Source organism: Lissotriton helveticus, chromosome 3_1, assembly GCF_964261635.1.
Source record: "Lissotriton helveticus chromosome 3_1, aLisHel1.1, whole genome shotgun sequence".
In the NCBI taxonomy this organism is placed as follows: domain Eukaryota; kingdom Metazoa; phylum Chordata; class Amphibia; order Caudata; family Salamandridae; genus Lissotriton; species Lissotriton helveticus.
Genome location: NC_136061.1, coordinates 1,024,628,869 through 1,024,648,710, shown reverse-complemented (window position 1 = coordinate 1,024,648,710; position 19,842 = coordinate 1,024,628,869). Strand labels below are relative to the sequence as shown.

General features: G+C 43.4%; 1 protein-coding gene across 1 annotated transcript in view; it reads right to left on the bottom strand.

Annotated features, from left to right (window-relative positions):
* Positions 1-19,842, bottom strand: part of LOC144824202 (dynein axonemal heavy chain 11-like) — a 3,356,387-nt gene that overhangs the window by 2,928,382 nt on the left and 408,163 nt on the right. Inside the window, exons 22-23 of the mRNA XM_078683354.1 lie at positions 6,502-6,626; positions 5,221-5,413 (exon numbers count right to left, since the gene is read on the bottom strand). Of these exons, the coding sequence (XP_078539480.1) occupies positions 5,221-5,413; positions 6,502-6,626 (318 nt within the window). The remainder of the gene's footprint in view (positions 1-5,220; positions 5,414-6,501; positions 6,627-19,842) is intronic.

Sequence of the window (19,842 nt, the reverse complement as noted above, 5' to 3'; positions counted from 1 at the left end):
GCCTCGCAGCTGCCCGAAGGCCTTGCAAACAAGCTGAGCTCGGCGGCTGCCAAGATCCTGGACAAGCCTGAGGCGGGGAGGCCGGGGTCGGGTACAGTACTCCTGACACGTCAGAAACTGAGACAACCCCTCACATATGACCCGGAAGCTGACACGGCACCAGCCCCCTCACTAAACCCGAGAGCTGAGGGAGACCATCCTAACCTGCCAGTGCCCAAGCTTCCCAGTTCCAGCCCCCTCCCCAGAGCTGAGCCTAAGAGCTTTCACCATGTCTGCGTCCTTAAAGCAGAGGTTCGAGCATTTTTATGTTATTCTTCCTCATTGTCTGGCCCCTCCCACTTGTCGTATGTCACCCTTCCCCCCGTCATTGTCTGTCACCCTCCCCCGCTCACCGTTGTCTGTCGCCCACCCCACCCCCTGCTCTTACCTGCACCGAAAAACTCTGGGATCGCCCCAGGCACCAAAAGCTCTAGCTACGCCACTGCTCTAATGTTAAATACCATTGTTGTCTTTACCAGTGTAATCATGAAATGTCCATTCAAAGGAAAGCAAGAAAAGCCAGCGTGCATGTATTACAAACTGGTCTTCTGGGACATTTCATCTTGGAAGAAAATGAAATCAATCTGCTTAGGATTGGAAAAATGTTCTTCGACTTGCCGTTCACACTATGCACGTTCTACCGGAACATGTAGGCAGGGTTACCGGACTGTAACTGAGTTCTGCCAATACGCATGGTAGAACTCGCACTCCTGTTTTGCCGGGGGGCTGACCTTTATTTGCTTGCAAGGAGAATGCATTGATTAGGAAACTATTTGTTCTAGCTGAAGTGTGTCTGAGAGGTTCAAGTTTAATTTAGCATTTTCTCCTTCCCCTTTGAGATCAACGCCTAAGTCCATCTCATATTGAACGTTCACATCTGGAAGAAAGCGTCCCAACTTTGAAATAGTTGTGTTAAAAGATGCATTCTGTGGATTAACTGTGTTCAAACATTATTCAGATCTTATGAGCTGGCACTTTAGGATATTTTTGTTGGGTGATCTGAAAGGACAGCTGTAACTGTGGCGCTAATACACTGAAGTCACTTAAAATGTTTTGTATTTAGAGGTACTGCTACAATGCTACATGCCAGCACTGATAGCATAAAGCAGCTGGTATTTTTTTAAATCCTCTTATAGATGCCACCGTTTCACAAGTTGCAATTTTGCAGCACCTTTAAAGAGTTACACTTCAGTTGACATTTTATTTTGCTTCTGAGACCATGTTAATGGAAATATAAAAGTATGCCAAAAGAAGCCACGATGCATAAAACTGCTGCAAAAAGAAGTCAATTTGAGCATAAGAAACATGATGGCAACTGGGACTTTAGTATAACCTCTTACATGATCTAATGTAGTTTGCACCTGCATCTGAAGTCGTTGATGCTTACCAAATATGTTGCTTTATCACTGTTGCTGCTGCATTTGAAACTTATGTAACAGAAAGGGACTCATGATGGCTGCCCAAGCAGCAGGCTAAATTGTGTTTTACCAAGTATCGTGATTTGACTATTTGGAACACTTCAGACCTTGGAAAAGGATTTCTCAGCCCCTGCAGACTAACCTGAATCAAGGGAACTCCACCCCCCACCGCTGTTCACGCCAGGTGGCACTTTTGCTAACAGCTGCGAGGAAGGGGGCGGGGCGAAAATGCTACAAGCGCTTGCTTCAGTCCCAATGCATGGGGCCCACGTGGGTCGTGGGCTGGCCCATTCTTCTCCTGCGCCGCTCTTGGGTTTTCCTTTTATGATACTGAAGGTACTGCGTTTTTCAATATCCTTTCACTGTCACTTATGTTCTTAAGTTCACTCTGCCCTATCTTTCCTGCACCCTTGACTCTTAAAAGTGACATTTAAAGAGCTCTTCCTTGGGGTGACCCATCAGCAACTGTGAACTTTACACCCATGCTCAGTGTTCTTTTTCTCTGTTTGTGGGTTTTAATAAACCCTCAAGGTTTGGCTACGTTGGGGAAGTGTAATGAAGTTTCTTGTATATCAAGGTTTTTTTTATTTTACTGGTCTACTTTGCCCCTCTTTGTTCTACCCCCCTCTCTTTGTTATAGATTACTTCACTAGACTACTTTCCATAACCTGGCTGGTCATTGAAGTCCTTTTCCCCCACTACATTAGTTTTTGTTTCAGGGCTTTTAGGGCTCATATTTCCAGTCATTACTTCTCCTGCATTATTCTCCCACATTAGTGATTCGGGGTCTTCTCTGTTAGGGTCAGTATCCTGGTTGTCCTGTGGATCGCCATTGTTCTTCCTCCTGAAGGAGTCAGTAAGGATATTCCTTTTGACTCTATCTTGCTCTTGTCTGAGACTCCTGTCCATGTATGTTATTTCTGTAGATATGTTCTCTCCAATTTAGTTCCTGCAGTGCTCCTACTCCTACACTCCATGCTTGCACAATGTAACTAATTTCAGAATAATTCGCTGGTGTACAACTCTTCTTTCTCAATGTCCCTCCAACCTGTCATCTCCCCAGATGTATCACCAGCCAGACAATCTGCCATTGTCACACTAATCTGTCATCCCCAATGATCAATATAGTAGCAATTTGGTTCTCAACAGGAAGGGCATTGTAGAAGCTTGGTAATTACACCATAGGACAATAACTCTTATACTTTGTCCCTGATAAGAACAAGGATCATGTTGTGTTTTATTATCATAATTTTGGAGAGACATTTAGAATCCTGGAAGAGGGTAAAACATTGGAAAGTGTTCCTAGCAAGTTATCAAGGTGGTATTTCTCAGGGACAACCAGTAGGAGAACACACATTTCGTATTTCTTGTGGCTGTCAAAAGATTAATTTCCACGTAATTTTCTTAGAAATTCGTGATGTAGCTCCACTCAAGATTTCATTTATACTCTCTAGTCTATTTATACTTACTCTGCCTGAAAGGTGAGCTATCACTAATGTTACATCTTTGGAAATGGCACACACGAAAATCATTTGGATTTTTGGATACACTAAATAGATAGCCCCTTTTCAATTCGAGAGTCAGTGCATGGATACCGTGTGGCAATTCTACTCTTTTGAGCAATAATAAAAAAAAGCTTTGGTTACATGTCTGAATGCATACAGTAATCACATGTTAATGTTTAGCATTGACTCCTCCGGGTCGCAGTCCCTGTACAAATAGTTCTCCAGATCTAGAAATCAAATCAAGAAGCAAAGTATTGTTTGTTAATGTCAATTCCTGACAGGTACACACTGGAACAGATCCATTGGAGGTAAGCAACTGGCCAAAAAATGTACATTCATTTTAGGCAAAGGCCTTAGATCCTCTGTTCACTGGACATTAAACAACCCTGCAGTGGCCCTACATAACGAAAAAGTAGCATGCTTCCATTTATTATTCTGTGTACAATTCTAAGACCTTTCATTGAGGCTAATCTGCAAGCAGGTAATGAAGAGCGAGTCCTAAAAATTAGTTGAATGTGGTTGGTGTGTTAAACTTCTGCAAAGGTTCAGTAGCTGCAAATTCAATGTAAGAACTATCAAATGTATAGGATACCTCAGCTTAAACGCCACACTGGAAGCAATATACCACAACTCCCAGTGGCCATTTACGTACTCATTCCTGACTCTGGCTGGTCCCCATATCATGTAGTTCAGTATTTTAGACTCACAAATCATTGAGTAGATTTTATTCTACCTTAAATCATCCCTTTTCTGGTGCCGCTTATGATTTTCATCCTATTTTTCTATGTCCACAAAGATAGATACCTTTTTGTGGCCCTGCTGGTTTCTTTAAATATTGATATAGCTCTACATTGATGTTAACTTACCTGTCCCATAGCCCACTGAAGTTCTGCCAAGTACAGTTTAAGTACTCCCTATATATGTCAATTATTTTACTCCTGTTTATGGAATTGTAGCCGTCCTATGCACTTATCCTGTTGCTTAATAAAAAATGGAAAAAGACACCAAAAAATAATTGAAAAATATTATCATCGGAGGAAGGCATTCACTGTTAGTTTTTGGTCAGAACCAGGATCAGAGAGCCTTTAATCTATCGTAAAAGGACTCCTTCGGGGAGGGTTTTCCCAAGAATGACAGTATTTCCAAAACAGGATAGGTAAGTTTATATCTTTGACCAATAACTGGCTTCTTGTGCAACTGGGAAATTGAAGCAGTAAGTGACAACTGGAAGTAGCACTGAGACCAGGGGTTGCGGCTCGCTACTGAAGGTTTCCCTCCCTGTCCACACGCACTGGCACCATAACTAGTTCACTAGATGGGAGATATTTGTGTTAATGGGTTCTGGGTTGAGCAGATGAAATCCCCTGCAGTGGTGGGGAGAAGCACAGGCTTCGCTTCAGTTGCTGAAAATCCTCCATCTTGCAACTGAACAGAATGCAAGAGCACATTGAAGAACATAAGCCAACCAAATCCAGCTTTCAAAGTAGCTACCACAACAGCACACTGGAAGGCCACACCTCCTCTCTCTTGTGAGATATCTTGGGGGAAATATTGACCAGCCAGATACTAACCAAAATTTTACATTCTGACAGTGACAGATTGCCATTTTGCCACATAAGTTAGAAAATAACTGTCAGGTGCAGTGAGATCAAGCTACTACTTTAGACAATGGAAAATTAGGCAGGCATTGAGTGTTGTGGAAATGCACAACAATACCGGGGAATATTTCTCTTGGACAATAGTAGACTGGATTTCCTTTGGACGAAATATACAATTGGGCTTGAATAATGTGAGTATTGTACTTTCTCTTGTCAAGTATGTTCATAAAACATAGAAGTTCTGCAATTTGTGCTGAGATAGCAAGCATACTGACATTTATAGTCCCTTTCTGATATGAATAGTTTCTCGGCAGCTGATTTTCCCCAAGAAATAGTATTGCAGTTGCTTACATTGAGATGTGGATGCTAGTGTGTTTATATTAATAAAGGATGCATTTGCTAACACTCTAAGCTGCACTATGTCCTAGCAATGTTTACTCTCCTGGTGGTGTGAGCGGATAGTATGAAAACCTTTTTTAGATTTATGTTTTTCTCATATGTCAAGATATCCATTCTGATATTGAAGAATAGGCTTGTTAAAAAGCAAATGTTGCGCATAGGAATTGACATACAATACCTAATGAACAGCATTCTAAATCTAGCACAAAATGTTTTGATTCTGAAACACTAAGCATAAGTCAAGCTACAAAACTGTGTTACCTGTTGGTCAAAGTTTACTTCAAAGAATCCATGTTCATCGCCTCTTAGAATTGGTTGGTTTAAGTGTGATTCACAAATAAAATGTAGATTATTTGCCCAGGCAGTGTAGATTTCATTGTCATGCTTGTCTAACAATTCCAATAGTAGATGACATTTCTGGAAAACAAGGCTGGCTTCATCTGTCTGCAGAGCCCTGTAAAATGGAAAGGATTTAAGTATTGAAATTAGCATTCATTCAGGATTAGCCTGTGTATGCCGAGTTATGAATGAGATTCATGTTTTACTGAGAATAATGTAAACTTGCAATGTACAGCTCTGGGATGGATGCCTCATATAATATTATTTCTCTCCTTTGATATTGCTGTGAAGCAGGCAAAACGTATGGCACCATATACAAGCCCAGACAATCCCTAAATCGTGAACATATAGGAGAACTGTGAGCAGTAGGTCATAGGTCGGAGCCCGAAACTGTACCATGACGGCATCAGTGTTGATGCCTTTGACTGAACAACTTGAGGATCTGCATTCAATTGGGAACTCAGCTGTGGCAAAGAGATCTGGCATCAACGAGGGTTACTAAAAACGCTCGCTGGTGCAAATGGTTGAACACCAGACAGACGACAAGAATAAAATTAAAAAGTGGGAACTGAAAACATAAACACATGAAATAAAAATATGTAAATGGGTGGAATTCTACTTTATGTTATTTCCAGTGGTTCAAATATGCTTGATTTGTGTTTCCTGAGCTATGCTTTTTGCTGTAGAATTTCAGTCTGAGGCCATGTTTTCTCTTTCTGCTTTGCAAAAGCAAATGGGTTGAGGCTGAAGTCACACAAAGGAACTTAAAGGAGAGGTTGTCTGACTCACAGAAACCTGCTAAGAGGTAGCATGTGAGGATGCAAAGACATAAAAGCCCCCTCCAAACACTGCACGCCTCCCAGGCCCACTTAATGCATGTAAGAAAATTGATTTCCATATTGTGCTTGTAGCTGGCCGTGAACCCCCACCCTCACATACCATGCCTTTTCTTTACACAGTCAGAGACAAAAACTGAAAAAACATGGACAAAATGTACATTCACACAGAAACAGCAACATAAATAGAAACACCCACAGATTGATGCACTGATGCAAAATGACTAACTCTGAGACAGTCATAGAGAGACAGACCCTGAAAGTCGTGGACATATTCAGGGACAGATACAAAGATCTAAGGATAGAGAGAAAGTATATAAAACTTTTCTGCAGCCCTGTATCAGCGCTAACGAAACACAGCACTTACTGATGATTGACGTGCTTGAAGGATGTCCTGTGGACCAGTATTCGATCTCTTAACTCCTGTGACCATTTCAAGTTGCCTGCTGTAAATGGCATGTTCTTGTGTAATACATCACAACCATTGGATAGCTGAAATAAGCCAGAAAACGATTAATGTCAAAAATAGCAAATAAGGACTTTTCTGTATGCCCAAATCTTACGTTGAATTATTCTGTTTATTGTACTATTTTATCAAAAGAAAGATAAATAGATGGCTATGCTGTCTAGAATGAACAAGTGGACCAAAAATCTAGCCAATGTACAAACAATAATGCTGCCCCAGTGAAGAGTGACAATATATTCAATCTTGAAGCTCCTGGGAGTTTACCTCATTTGATTCAAAACGTTTAATGGATGCCCCCTTATGTCAACAACTATCCCAAGTGTGCCAGCACAAGCATCTTGTCATGGCTGCCCCTGTATGCCTTGAGTACTGTCATGTCTCGCTTGGTCGCCACCCACATGGAGGAGCACACACGAGACCTGTATGTGGATTATTGTTTCTTTTACTGTTATCTCTCCGCGCAGTGCATGCAGGCACTTCCTTCCTCCTTGTGGGGTGTATCGATAATGCCCCGTCACCTCTCCCTGACCGGAAGTGGTGTCCAGTGGCTAGTTCCCTCCGCTCATGTCCAGTGCAGAGTCCTATTGCCCACCTGCACTTCACTCCGACATCTCCCCCTTTTGTGGAAAATAAAAATAAAACACAAATAGAAAAAAAAACTGAGAACGAAACGAACAGGGAAAAAAACAAGAAAAGAAGGGGAAAAAAAAGAAACGAATAGAAGAGAAAAACCCAATAAGGAATAAAACAGACACACAGTCATGAAAACAACGGTGACCATTATTCCGTTTGTCTCCCATGTTGCTGACCTTCAGTCCCACCATTATAGCTCTCAATTAGCCTTTTTGGTCTTCTGCTCACTCTCTTTGAGCAGGGCATTTCTGTTTCCTCACTTTGTACCTCCCCTGTTGTTCCAGCTCTGTCCAGTCCTTTGCTCCTGTGAGGTGCTCCTTCCATGCCTTCCTCAGCTTTGTCTTTTATAATCTTTGCTTTGTTCCTTAGCGCTGTCTGTCCTTCATTGTTGTCTGAGGTTTTAAATCCTTCGAGGTGCGAGCTATTTCTGGTGATGCGGTAAGGTCCTGACGCTGCCGTTATCATGTGCTCTTTCACGTTTGTTATAGTTAGTGGTTAACTCGAGAAAGGGCTGTCTGACTTCATTGTTTGCCGTGGCGCACTAGTACTAGATCACCTTATTTCAAGTCAGATGCGGTGGCAGACGCTGTGTGTCTTCCTATTGTTTCATCTTCGTCTTTGCCTCTTGATCTCATTCAGCAATGTTGCTGTGTTCAGGTGGCGCATTTGCTTCCAGTTAGGGCAACCATGTGCTGCTCGTTCTTCCCAGCACTAGTTCTGCCGGGCATCTTCTTGTGGAGCTGTGTGGGTGTTGCAGTAGTCTTGCAATATTTGGCGCATTGCTTGGCCACTGAGATCTGCACACGTTTGGCACGTAGGACAGCCTTTTTGATGTTGCCCATTAACCTTTCTACTATGTCATTTGTTTGCGGCCACAGAGGTGTTTTTTTCCTGTGATGTATTCCCAGGTACGTCACAAACTTGCGAAATTCTTCTCCTGAAAATGGTGGTCTATTGTCTGTCTTTAGTGTCTGCAGGGCGCCCCATGCTGCACATATGTAATCTAGTATCGGTAGGGTGGCTGTTACTGATTTTGATGACACTTGTCATACTATGGGGAACCGGGAGTATTTGTCATTGAGTATTAGCAGGTAGCCTAGGGTGTCCTGCGGCCCATAGAAGTAGGTGGTCATTGTCGTCCACACTGTAGGTCAGACATGTGTAGTGTACTGGCATAGGTGAGAGTTCATGATCATGTCTTCCACCAAGTAATCAAGTCCCGGGAACCATACCTTTTCCTTTAGCAATTTTTTGGTTGCCACTATGCTGCTCTGAGACTCATGGGTCAGGCTTACGGTCAGCGGCTGTAGTGTTTTTGGTACCACTATCCTTGTCCCTTGTAGCAGAATTCTCTTGTGATTGTTTGAACATCAGCATTTCTTCTCTTCTGACTCCTTCACTCATTTTACTGCTGTTGGTGACATTTTTACATCTCTGTTGCTGTGTTGTGCTCTGGACTGCTGTAACATGGTATGTATCATCCATTGTTTCCTGCACCAATTATTATTGGGGCAGGTGTGTTTTGTTGCAGCACAAAGTTGAGCTACTCCTCAGCCATGGGCGTGGTCTCTAGTGCATGTGGTAGGGATACAGTGACATGTAATCAGCAGGGTTATGCTCTTTTTTGTGCACTATTTTGGAATCGTAGTCCATGAGGTGTATCCCTCATCTTTCAATGCATGGTGGAATGTCTACGTTTAGATTTCCATATAGCATCACCAGTGCTTGGTGGTCTGTCACGATGGTGAATGGCTTCCCGTAGATGAACATGTGGTAGTGTTCATATGCACACACTACTGCTGGGCTCTCTTTCTCTGGTTGCAAGTATACCAGATCTATATCTGAAAGGCTCCTATTTGCATATGCAACAAACTGTCTGAGCGAGTCTCTTCATGGCATGTGTTGTGTGAGAATTGCTCCTAGCCCCACAGGGCTGGCGTCAACGGTGAGCTCAGTGCATAGGGATGCATTGAAGTAGGCGAGGTGGGCCACTGCTGTGACTGCATGCCTGATGTCGTCAAACGTCCTCTCACCCTCCTTGGTAAAGAGGAATGACTGGTCCTGTTATGTCAGTTCACAACGTGGAGTGCTCACTGTGGCAAAATCCTAGATGTAGGCAGCACAGAACCTTGCCAGACTAAGAAATGACTCACCTCTGCTCAGGGCTTTGTTTGCGCAGCGTTTCTAATTTGCTGGGATCTGGTCTCATACCTTTTTGTGAGAAAATGTGGCCAAAGAACACTAGTTCTCCCTTGCCCAGCTCACATCTGTCTTCATTTAGAGTCAGGCAAGCAATTTCTAGCTGGCTGCAGACCTCTCGTAGTATCTTGTGTGATCCTCATTTGAGCAACGAAATACCAAGATGTTGACTGTTTTTGATGAGCCTGATCACCCACTTCACCATCTCTTGAAAAATGTTCCACTGCTGATGATATTCTGAAACGTAATCAAATCTAGCAAGAAAGACCCAGGTGGGTGGAGAACGTTGTGATGTAGCATGATTGCGGCTCAAGCTCCAGTTGAGTGTAACCTTTGAGCAGATCTAGTTTTGAAAATATGCAGGCTCCAGTGAGGCAGCTGATTATATTTTTCAAATGAGGGCCCTGGTGTCTTTCTCTTTCAATTGCTGTGTTTGGTATGCACATGGGGACACAGATGCATATTTTTGTTGTGTTTTTCGTCGGTACCGCCACTATTGGAGATACCCATGGAGTTGGTCCATCTGACGGATCTATGATATCGTGTATTAGTAGGCTCTTTAATTCTTCCTCCACCTGCGGTTGTACGTGTGCGGGCACTCCTCTGTGATGTTTAGCCACTGGCTTGAATGCTTTGTTGATATGCAGTGTTATTTACATGTCTTTCAGCTTCCCTAGCTGGCATGTGACAGGGCTCTGACCTCTGTGTTTGCCATTGTTAGTATTTTCTCTAGGGTGTATGGTTCCTAGCAGGATTTTAGCGTGAAATCTGACAGACACCCCTCGATTTTGCGTAATCGTACTGCCGCCACATTGTCAAATTGATCAAATTCGCAGTATGTGACCAGTTGCGTAACTTGGTCGCATACTCATCAAGGGACTCCTCTGCTTATTGGCATGCTGTGTTAAATGTTTAGCGTTCAAGGTCTACATTCCTCTGGGGGTCCAAAGTGTCAGTGAGACACTTTATTAGGCTTTTGTAAGTTGTGATGCCTCTCAGTGGAATATTATGAGCAGATCGTTGACCTCATCACCAACCAAGTTTAAAAATAGATCCCTATTTTGTTCATCTGTTTTGTTTTTGCATGTGGTGAGCATGTAGCGTTCAAACCGTCTGATCCATCCCTCCCAGTGAGCACCTTTTGCCTGGGAGTCTGAGAGGGCAAAGGACAGAGGTCTGCTGAAAGTTGCGTTTGCAGTTGCGCTTTCATTTCGCTCATCCATCATGTAGGTGGTTGCAAGGATCTGCTCCTTGTTATTATCTTGCTAGTGATATTTTTAATTAATTTAATTGAGATGTGCAGGTGGTACTTTAATAGTTTGTTGGTAGGTTTCTTTTATGCTTGGAAATCACTGTGCCTTCGTTGCCTGACTTTAAAATGGACACCAAGGTTTCGCAAGATTGTGGGTGCCTGATTCCAAAATGGCCTCCGGGGCTGTAAGAATTGATATTGGCTGGCGCGGCTAACCTTAGAATGGCTGCCAAGGTCTCCTGAGATTTTAGTTTGCAATTGAAATCTTCACTGGACACTTGAACGGTTCTACAAACAGTCAGGGGGCAGCTGCTGGGCACACCGATTACTAGACGGAGATGTCAGCTTGTTGGAAGGAGGTTTCGGAAAGATTTTCCAGGTTGCTAGAGGCTAGTCTCCAGGAGCGGCCGATGCAGGTAAGAGAGATGAGGCAGGGAGGGAGGGGACTCCACAGATGACGATGAGGTAAAATAAAATAAATAAAGAATTTTACCTCGTCGTCGTCTGTCGAGGCTTCCCCGCCCCGCTGCTCAAACCTGCACTACCTGCTCCTACTAGTCTCGCATTGCTGATGACCCTCCTTGAAATCAGCGCAAAGGCACAATATTGCTTACTCCAATTGCTGTCTGCTTGTCTTTCCACTCCCGGGTTTGCGACCTGGGTGTGCTCCCGACGTTGCTTTTCCTTTCTTTTGGCAGGTGGACCAGGGTGGTTTCCTGGCTCCATTGTGCTTGCAGCACGCAGGGACACAGAGCACGTGCATCGTGGTTAATACCACCTTCATTGACAGATGTCGTGTCCTGCTTGGTCCCCACCCACAAGTAGCACACACAAGACCGGTAGTTGGATTATTGTTCCTTTATTCTTCTCTCTGAGTGCAGTGTATACAGGCACCTTCTTCCTCCTCCTGGGGTGTATCGAAAATGCCTGTCTCCTCTCCCTGACCAGAAGTGGTGTCCAGTGGCTAGTTCCCTCTCCTTGTGTCCTGTACAGGGTCCTAGTGCCCACCTGCACTTCGCTCTGAAAAGTAACACCATAAGATAAGAAGTACCTACAATAGGCCAGCACCTGAATATGTCAATGATGTAATTCATATACTATGGGTAACCCATGTCAAAAATACCTCCAGTATGTCCGGGCCAGCTTTTGGTCATGGTTGCCGACGCACCTGTATGAAAAGGTTGTCCTTCCTTATACCACTGATTATTTATAGAACACCAACACCAGCATTTTGCCCTGGATGGCCCATGTACCAATAATTATGTCCTGTATGCTAGGGTCTGCCTTTTGTAATGGTTGACACGTCCCTCTCTTACACCAGAGATTTTTATCCAATAAGCAAGCACCAACATGCAGCCATGCTTACCTCTGTAGGCCAAAAGTGACCGTTAGTGCACCAGGACCAGTGGCAGACTTGCAATCATAGCATGCACACATGTGCACACTACCACTTACATGCTCACACATTTTCATATGTTCACACAGTGTTTCACACACACTCATTATTATTATTATGCGTTCTTATATAGCGCTCGATTACCCGTAGGCATCTCAGCGCTTGCCTTGGGAACCCGTCCTGGCTTTTCCCTGTGAGATACCCGTACTGTGCATCTCCAAGGTGGAAGCCAGGCATCCCGCCGCAGGGGGGCCGTAGTGGAGATTAAGCAGGCTGATGCCCAGAGCTGCAGAGTGTGAACCCGTGATTCGAGTAGGCACCCAAACGAGAATTATCGAGTCCGTGGATATTTTGGGCTCAAGACCCTGCCGCGTTGGGAATTGAACCCTGGTCCCGGGTCTGACCTCTGCTTCAGGGTCTACCTCCTCTAACCAGTGAGCCACACTTCTCCTCATATGCTTACACTTTAACTCACTGTCACCCTCTTACGCTCACTCACTCACACATTCTCACTCACACACACATTCAGTTTCATGAGCGCACATATTTAACTTAAGAACTTTTTTTACTTACACTCAGCTGCTTGTATGAGTCTCACTTCAGCTTCTTAGCTGAGGCCGCTCCATTTAGAATCATCGCCTCATGCAGGAAGCTGAGACCTGGAAACTGTGCAGTGCATCAAAAATTCAGTGGGCAGAAAATAAGGAGGGAGCTGTGTAGCACATATGAGCAAGCTACTCCTGCATTAACACATAAACTAAGGCTTTCCTCAATGTAAATACTTTGTCCAAGCATTACTTGTAATGCAGGAAGAACCAGGCTCTGACATCGTGCTATCCTCTTCAGATCACACAGTCCATTTACCGTTTGGGTTGCTCTGGAAACAACAGGAGGACAACCACTTTAACAATGGAGATCAGTTCCAGTCCTGGGTGCCTGCAGTAGTCAGGTGTCCTTTTTGCCTTCTTTTTTTCAGCAGTCTGGTTGAGATATTTCCTTCTAGATAATCCTTCCTAAGTCTGAGGAGATAGAGGTGAGGTGCCAGACTTACCTGTGCTCTTGACAGTAGTTGGAGAATTCTCCACACCCAATCCTGGCAACCTTTTGCCAAAACCTACCTCCTTTTTCACCACTTTGTTCTCAGTGTACTGCACACTTTCTCAGAAACCCTCATCCACAATGGTCCTACCCTTCCTCCATCGTTTGGAGTCTTGATCTTTCTTCTAGCCACTTCCACATGAAGATGGGTATCCTCCCTTCTCAAAGAGTAGGAAATTGTTTTCTCTCCTACTGGACATTAAGAAAATTAGGGTGACTCATGGCAAGAATAGTTTCAGTTCTTCAGACTCCCCAACCACTATTTAGTATCTCCACTTCATAAGAAACAGGTGCTAAGGCTGACTCTGCATTCCTGCTCCCAGAAACAGACAGTTGTCTTACAGAAGACCAGTCATTAAGTGATATTCTGGTATGCACATTCCAATGTCTGGGCAGAATACTAAACAAAAGTTTCTAAATCAGTATGTGCTCATGCTGCACAAAGAACACTTTTTAAAAGTTGCTTTTCCACTGAAAATATAAAAAAATCTACTCATATCACGGAAACATTTTTCAAATTGCAATTGCATTACTTTACCATATAAAGTATTAGAAATTAGACTCTTAAACATAAACAAGACTTAATTGTGTGTCCAACTTGCCAGAGAGTTATTTAAATGAGAGATGGCAGAATGTAGCCAAATATATAACTAAATTGATGCCACATATCAAAAAATATCTTGTACGAGGAGTCCTTTAGAGGCAAATTTCCCTCATCAACCAATGAAATGTAGAATGAGATAACCAGAGGAAGTAGTTGAAACCCTGTTAATAAGGGGTGCTAAGTAGTTTGCTACCTGAAAGAAAGTTAACCCAAAATGTTTCACACATCTTTCCCTGTACAAGTCCCCCAGCCTGATCATGCTGCTGTATACTCTCTTTCAGTACCTGGTGCCCATGTTTGGATACCAGTTTTGAAACTTCTAATGAAAGGTTTGAGAGTCAGTCTCACTTTCAAAACAAACCAGGCTAGTAGAGAAAACTGACCTACCCGCACTATGGCCAGATATGTGGGCAGCAGGCATCAATTCTCATTACAAACTCCAGGAGAGCTGGTTTGCAAGACTGAAAGGGTACGAGGGGGCCACCAGAACCATGTGAGTCAGCCAACAATGAATGTGGAACATACTTTTAGCAATCACCAAGAACAGAGGAAAGACACTGCCTCTGAAAGAGTACCAGTTTTAATGAAGGTTTCCAGGTCCAGACAATAGCTTAAATAACAGGGAAGCTTATGATTGAGGTAGTACATGAAGAAGTTTACTTCTAGAGTACCCCAAAGACTCTGGGGTCTAACTTCTAGTTGCTAGAGTCCACAAACATTTTTGAGTGACACTCGGTACTCCATTACATGAGAAGCCTAGTAGGACCTCTACCTAAACTGGGGAACTTTAACACGTTGGTAAGTCCAAAAATCCCTGGCTAAAAGCACATGATAACTGATATGCATAGAAGACTTTAGAGACCAGACCCCATCCATAGTGGAACTTTCCAGGTTGGCACCCCTGCTTACCTTGTTCGCATCCATTTCCAAGACCACGTCTGAATGGAAATAGAAGACAGCTTGCCACTTCAGGCTTTTAGGCAATTCAACCACCATTGGAATTTGGGGATTACAGACTAGAGGAATTAAATTTTAATAGCTGTAGCCCTTACTCAAGCAACAAATCTTCCAACCCTGTAGGGCTCAGTTTTGGAAGAAGCCTAAAAAGATTGCTTGTCTGGCTAACATCAAGAGACCTAGAACTCAAGAAAGCTCTCTTGAAAATACGATTTTCTGTTCTGACATTTGGCATAGGTCTCTGTGGGAAATTAGAGTAGAAAAGTTACATTATTCAAGATTAAGTAGAAGCAATAAAGGAGATATACAAGGTAATGAAGCTGCTCCTGAAGCAAAAGACATCTCTGTCTCTTCAGGAGAATGTTGCAATAGAGCACAAACCAAGAACTGCACAGGGTAAAGAAAGACCAAAGTGAAGAGAAATGAACTGCCAAACAACTGAAACGTCTGATACTCCCTGCAGACTGGGATTGAGAAAGATGCAGGTTTTAGAATTTAGTTTGCTCTTCAAACTCTGGCAATAAGGGTATATCTGAGAAGATGGAAGTTCTCCATCTTGAAATATTGACAGAAACCAATTTGTTTTATAGATGTTATATTTATCACAGGCAAGCAAAGTTCTCATACAATTATCAGGTCACACGTATGTGTTGAGATTTTTTTGCACTATGTATGCCTGTTTATTGAAATCAGCATGCACTTACCCGGGGCTTTATGTTTTTTAGCCCAGTCCATGTCACTCTATATATGTAGGCAAGTTGAGACTGATATATCTGTATGCTGCAGGTGAGTTCTGCATTCTGTTCACATTTCACAATGGGGTGCTGCCGGTTCTGGCTTCACTATTTTGGGCTGTATGGTGGCACATATGTTGTCTATGATATATTGTTTGAAAAAAATCTTGCCTGATTGGTTTTCAGGATGGGTCCTTATTATGATTTTTTGTTCTCTGTTTCTCTCCGATGTTGGCTACCTTGTCAAATCATCGTGGATGAAGCGTTTGTAACTATCCCTTAGTTACTGTTTGCAGAGTGACAACGTTTTAATATAGGTCCTGGGGAATGCCATACCCCTGGTTGTAGGGTTATTAGGAATGGCAGAAATATGTTGACCCCATTATCACTGCAAGGGTGAAGTCACATCTCCAGGCTCTGGTTTTTTTTTTTTTTTTAATCAAAATCTGTTTATTTGGTTTTATTATGACCATAGACGAGCATCATGCACAATACATACAAACAGAGCAAATATAGGGGGAGAACCAGGAGTTACAGAGAGCTAGTAGGAGTGTCATCTTCGTCCTAAGTTCTATGGCTCTGAAACGTCCCCATTCCAAGAGTATACATCAAGTATTTTCGTGTGCAAATCTTTAACAGCATACCAATCCCCTCCCCCCCAAGGGGGGCGTTACAGAGAATTTTGACAGTTAAAACAAAACTGTAAAACAACCAAAACAAGGGTGCCATGGTTCCACAGGCTCTGTTTTTTTAATTATGCCTGTCAGGGACAATGATTAAACTTTGAATATCATCCTCTGTGAAGCATTTTTAATTCACTTTTGTTCAATTTTTCACTACAGTCCACTAACCATTATCTACACCATAAAGATCACATTTGGGTATCCCTTTAGTTACCACCTTAGAGCTCCTGTCAAAATTAGTGAGAGTTGTAGCCCACACCACTCTGTTAATGGTATGAGGATAAATCTGATGATGAAGCATACCATCTTTGGGTGGGTGAGAGTTTTTGTCCTAAAAACTGAGATTTTTGTTTTCTGTGGTTTCTTTATTCTTTTTTTCTTTATGTTTCAGAGGCCTATAGATGATTATAAAGTATAGCCTCATATAGACCCACTGTGTATTTAGTGTGTTATGTTATTTTTGGGGGTTACACATTTTGGGTTTTTAAGTGCTCCCTTGTGGTCCCCTTTGTGTGAGCAGCTCTGCATCTTTGACATCTAACAGCGCTTCTTTTGTTGAAGAATCTTGGATATGAATGAGATGGTAGAGCTGCTTCCACCTGGACAGTTGATTCCAAAGCAGCGTTCATGTTTGAAAATGGCACCAGCAGTTGCTAGCTGAGCCACAACATGACCTCTGGATTTTGTAGCCATATAGACAGAGGTGAAGAAAACATATTTATACATCTCTAATGAGCTGTATTTTAAAGAAGCTGTATTCTTTGATTGAGATATTCAGGTAAGCCAACCAGTAAGGCATAACAGTAGTTCATTCTGAACATGATGAGTGCTGCATCAGATCCTTACTAAAAGTTGTATTTAAAGAATGGGAGAATCTTCTTTATTATAAATACAAGAAATAAGCTATTGGTACAAATAGATTTGAGATGTTCAGTAAAAGTGAAGTCCTTCTCAATCATTACACCCAGATTATGCATGTGGCATGAGGAAAAGGGCAGAGTCCCTAGAGTCTCCGGCTACTACTTGGATGCCCATGCAGTATCAACTTGAATACTATGATTTCAGCCTTGTCACAGTTTGGAAAATGGAATCTAAACCCAGCCATTGCACAACTTCTGGAAGAACATTTCTAAGGTTACCAGTAGCTTCTAAATATCACCCTCAAGTCAGACAATCCCACCTTGTGCGTCATTGGTAAGTAAAGTCCACATTTGTAAAGCGCACAATCACCCGTAAGGGTCTCTAGGAGCTGGGGGCCGTCGGGAAGATTAAGCGAGCTATTGCCCAGAGTCACATGGTGCTGGGCTAACCTGCCGCCGGAGCCGGGGATCGAACCGTGGTCCCCAGATTCCAGCGTCAGTCGCCCTGGCCGCGGCGCCACACCTCTTCCTTGGTACAAGTATGGAAGTAAATGCAGAAAGATTCAATGAATGAGACAAGAGGGGCTACATACAAGTACAACAATATAGGGCTCTACATGGAGTCCTGAGGCTGTCCAGTCTTCCTCACCTTAGTGGAAGAGCTAAAATTCCCCCAAGGCCACTACTTGGGTCCAGTCCTGCAGAAAAGATTTTAAAAAAAACAGTCATAGACTTTGACTTTGAGCCCAACCTCAGTTAGACAACGTAGACGGATGGAGTGTGATAGAGTAACACATTCGCTGATAGAGCTAATAAAATCAGGGCTGCCACTCCACCCTTGTATCTAATGTCTCTTATATCATGTATTACTTTTGCCAGGAGAGTTTCTGTACAAAGACATTTCTGGAAACCAGATTGTGCCTGAGACAGCTAGAGTGTGGCCTACCATGAGATTTAGTCTGCAGGTTCCAATTAATAATACAGACACTTGTGAAGCGCAACAGCTACCTCAAACAGAGGTGTCCCGGCGCTAAGCGATCGACAGTATGCAGATGGAAAACCAGTGAGCACTGCCGCAGATCCAATATTCTGCCGTAAAGAGCCAGGTCTTAACATTTTTCCTGAAAAGGGGCTCTGCCTCAATGTTGCGCAAGTCGTCAGGCAGGGAGTTCCACAATTTTGCTGTCCCAACCGTGAAGTATCAACCTCCTAGGCGGGCATTGTTATAATGGGGTATGCAGAGGATGCTTTTTGAATTAGACGTTAGCAATCTCGTCTGCTTATAACCACGTAGTCTTAGCTTCAGGTAACTGGGGCAGTTGCCAAGGGTAGCTCGGAATGCCAATGTCAATGCCTTGAATTCGATCCTGTTAGCAACAGGTAACCAGTGAAGTTCTTTCAAGTGCGGAGAGACATGATGTTGGAAAGGGACCCAACTAATCAGTCTCGCAGCTGCATTCGGCACCATCTGCAGCCGCCTGATTAGATATTTTGGTAGGCCTAAATAGAGGCTGTTGGCATAGTCCAGCCTAGAAGTAACCATTTCATGGACCGTAATTTTTCGGCATGCTTCTGGCAGTAAATGTAGAAATTTGTGCAGATTTCTGAGTTTTACTGAAGCAGGTGTCCGTCACCTTCCGTATCTGGGCCTAAAAATGAAAAATCAGACTCCCCCTTCACCCCAAGATTTTTTATACCATCTGCAGGGGACGGAGGTGGGCCCATTTCCTCAGGCCACCAGAGATCCGGTGCTGGAGGTGACTCTTTCCCAATAAACATCACCTCCATCTTTCCTGCGTTGAGCTTCAGTTTGTTGTTGTTCATTGTTTAACAGAGACCCCCAATTCTAACATTTATCCACAACGCAACATCTCTTAGACAGCCTTTGAAACTCCAAAAGGAGTCCTCAGACTGTTCTTTAAAAGAGAAGACCAGCACAGTGTTGTCAGCGTATGATATTGCTTTCACACCCCAACTGGCTACCAAAGAGAACAGCGGAGCCAGGTATAGGTTAAACAGGAGAGGGTCTCCACACCATAGTTGGCTTTGACACAAATGGCTGTAGTGAGACCTTCTGGGAGTGATTGTTTAAGTAGGAGTTCAGCCAGGCTAGTACCCCCTATGCCCAGCTCCTGCAGTCTCTGAGACATCAAGTATGGTCAACAGTGTTGAATGCTGCTGATAGGTCCAGGAGCACCAACATAGTGGATGCCCCTGAATCCACCGCCAGTCTCATCGACTCAGCCACCTACAGGAGTGCTGTATCAGTACTAAAACCTGATCCAAAGCCTGATTGGGTATCATGTAAACTGCCTTTGTTCTCAATGAAATTAGTCAGTTGCCGCTGCACCAGTTTTTCCAGCATCTTACCTGGAGCAGATACCAATGAAATAGGTCTAATGTTGTTTAGATCCCCAGGATCCCAATTTGGTTTTTCCTCATGGGGAGGAGTGTGGCGTGTTTCCATATGTCGGGAAAAATGCCGGACGTCAGGGTAAAATTCCAAATGTGTAACAGCACATGCTTAACAGAGTGTGTCATGGCTTTCTAAAGTTTTGGGGCGCATGGGTCATCTGGAGCCCCTGACTTACACCCCTGGTTTTCCACCACCACTTCCTGCATTGGAATCGGGCTAAAATTCGTAAATGAGGGATCGAGTGCGCCTCCCTCCTTACTGTCTGAATTTACTGTTTCACGAATCTCGGGGAGAAAGTCTGGTAGACCTTCTTGATTTTGTTGTCAAAGAAGTCAAAGATGTTTTCGCACAAAGAGATAGATGGGTGTACACCGGTCTCTAGTGCTTTTGGCTTAAAAAAAGAATTAACC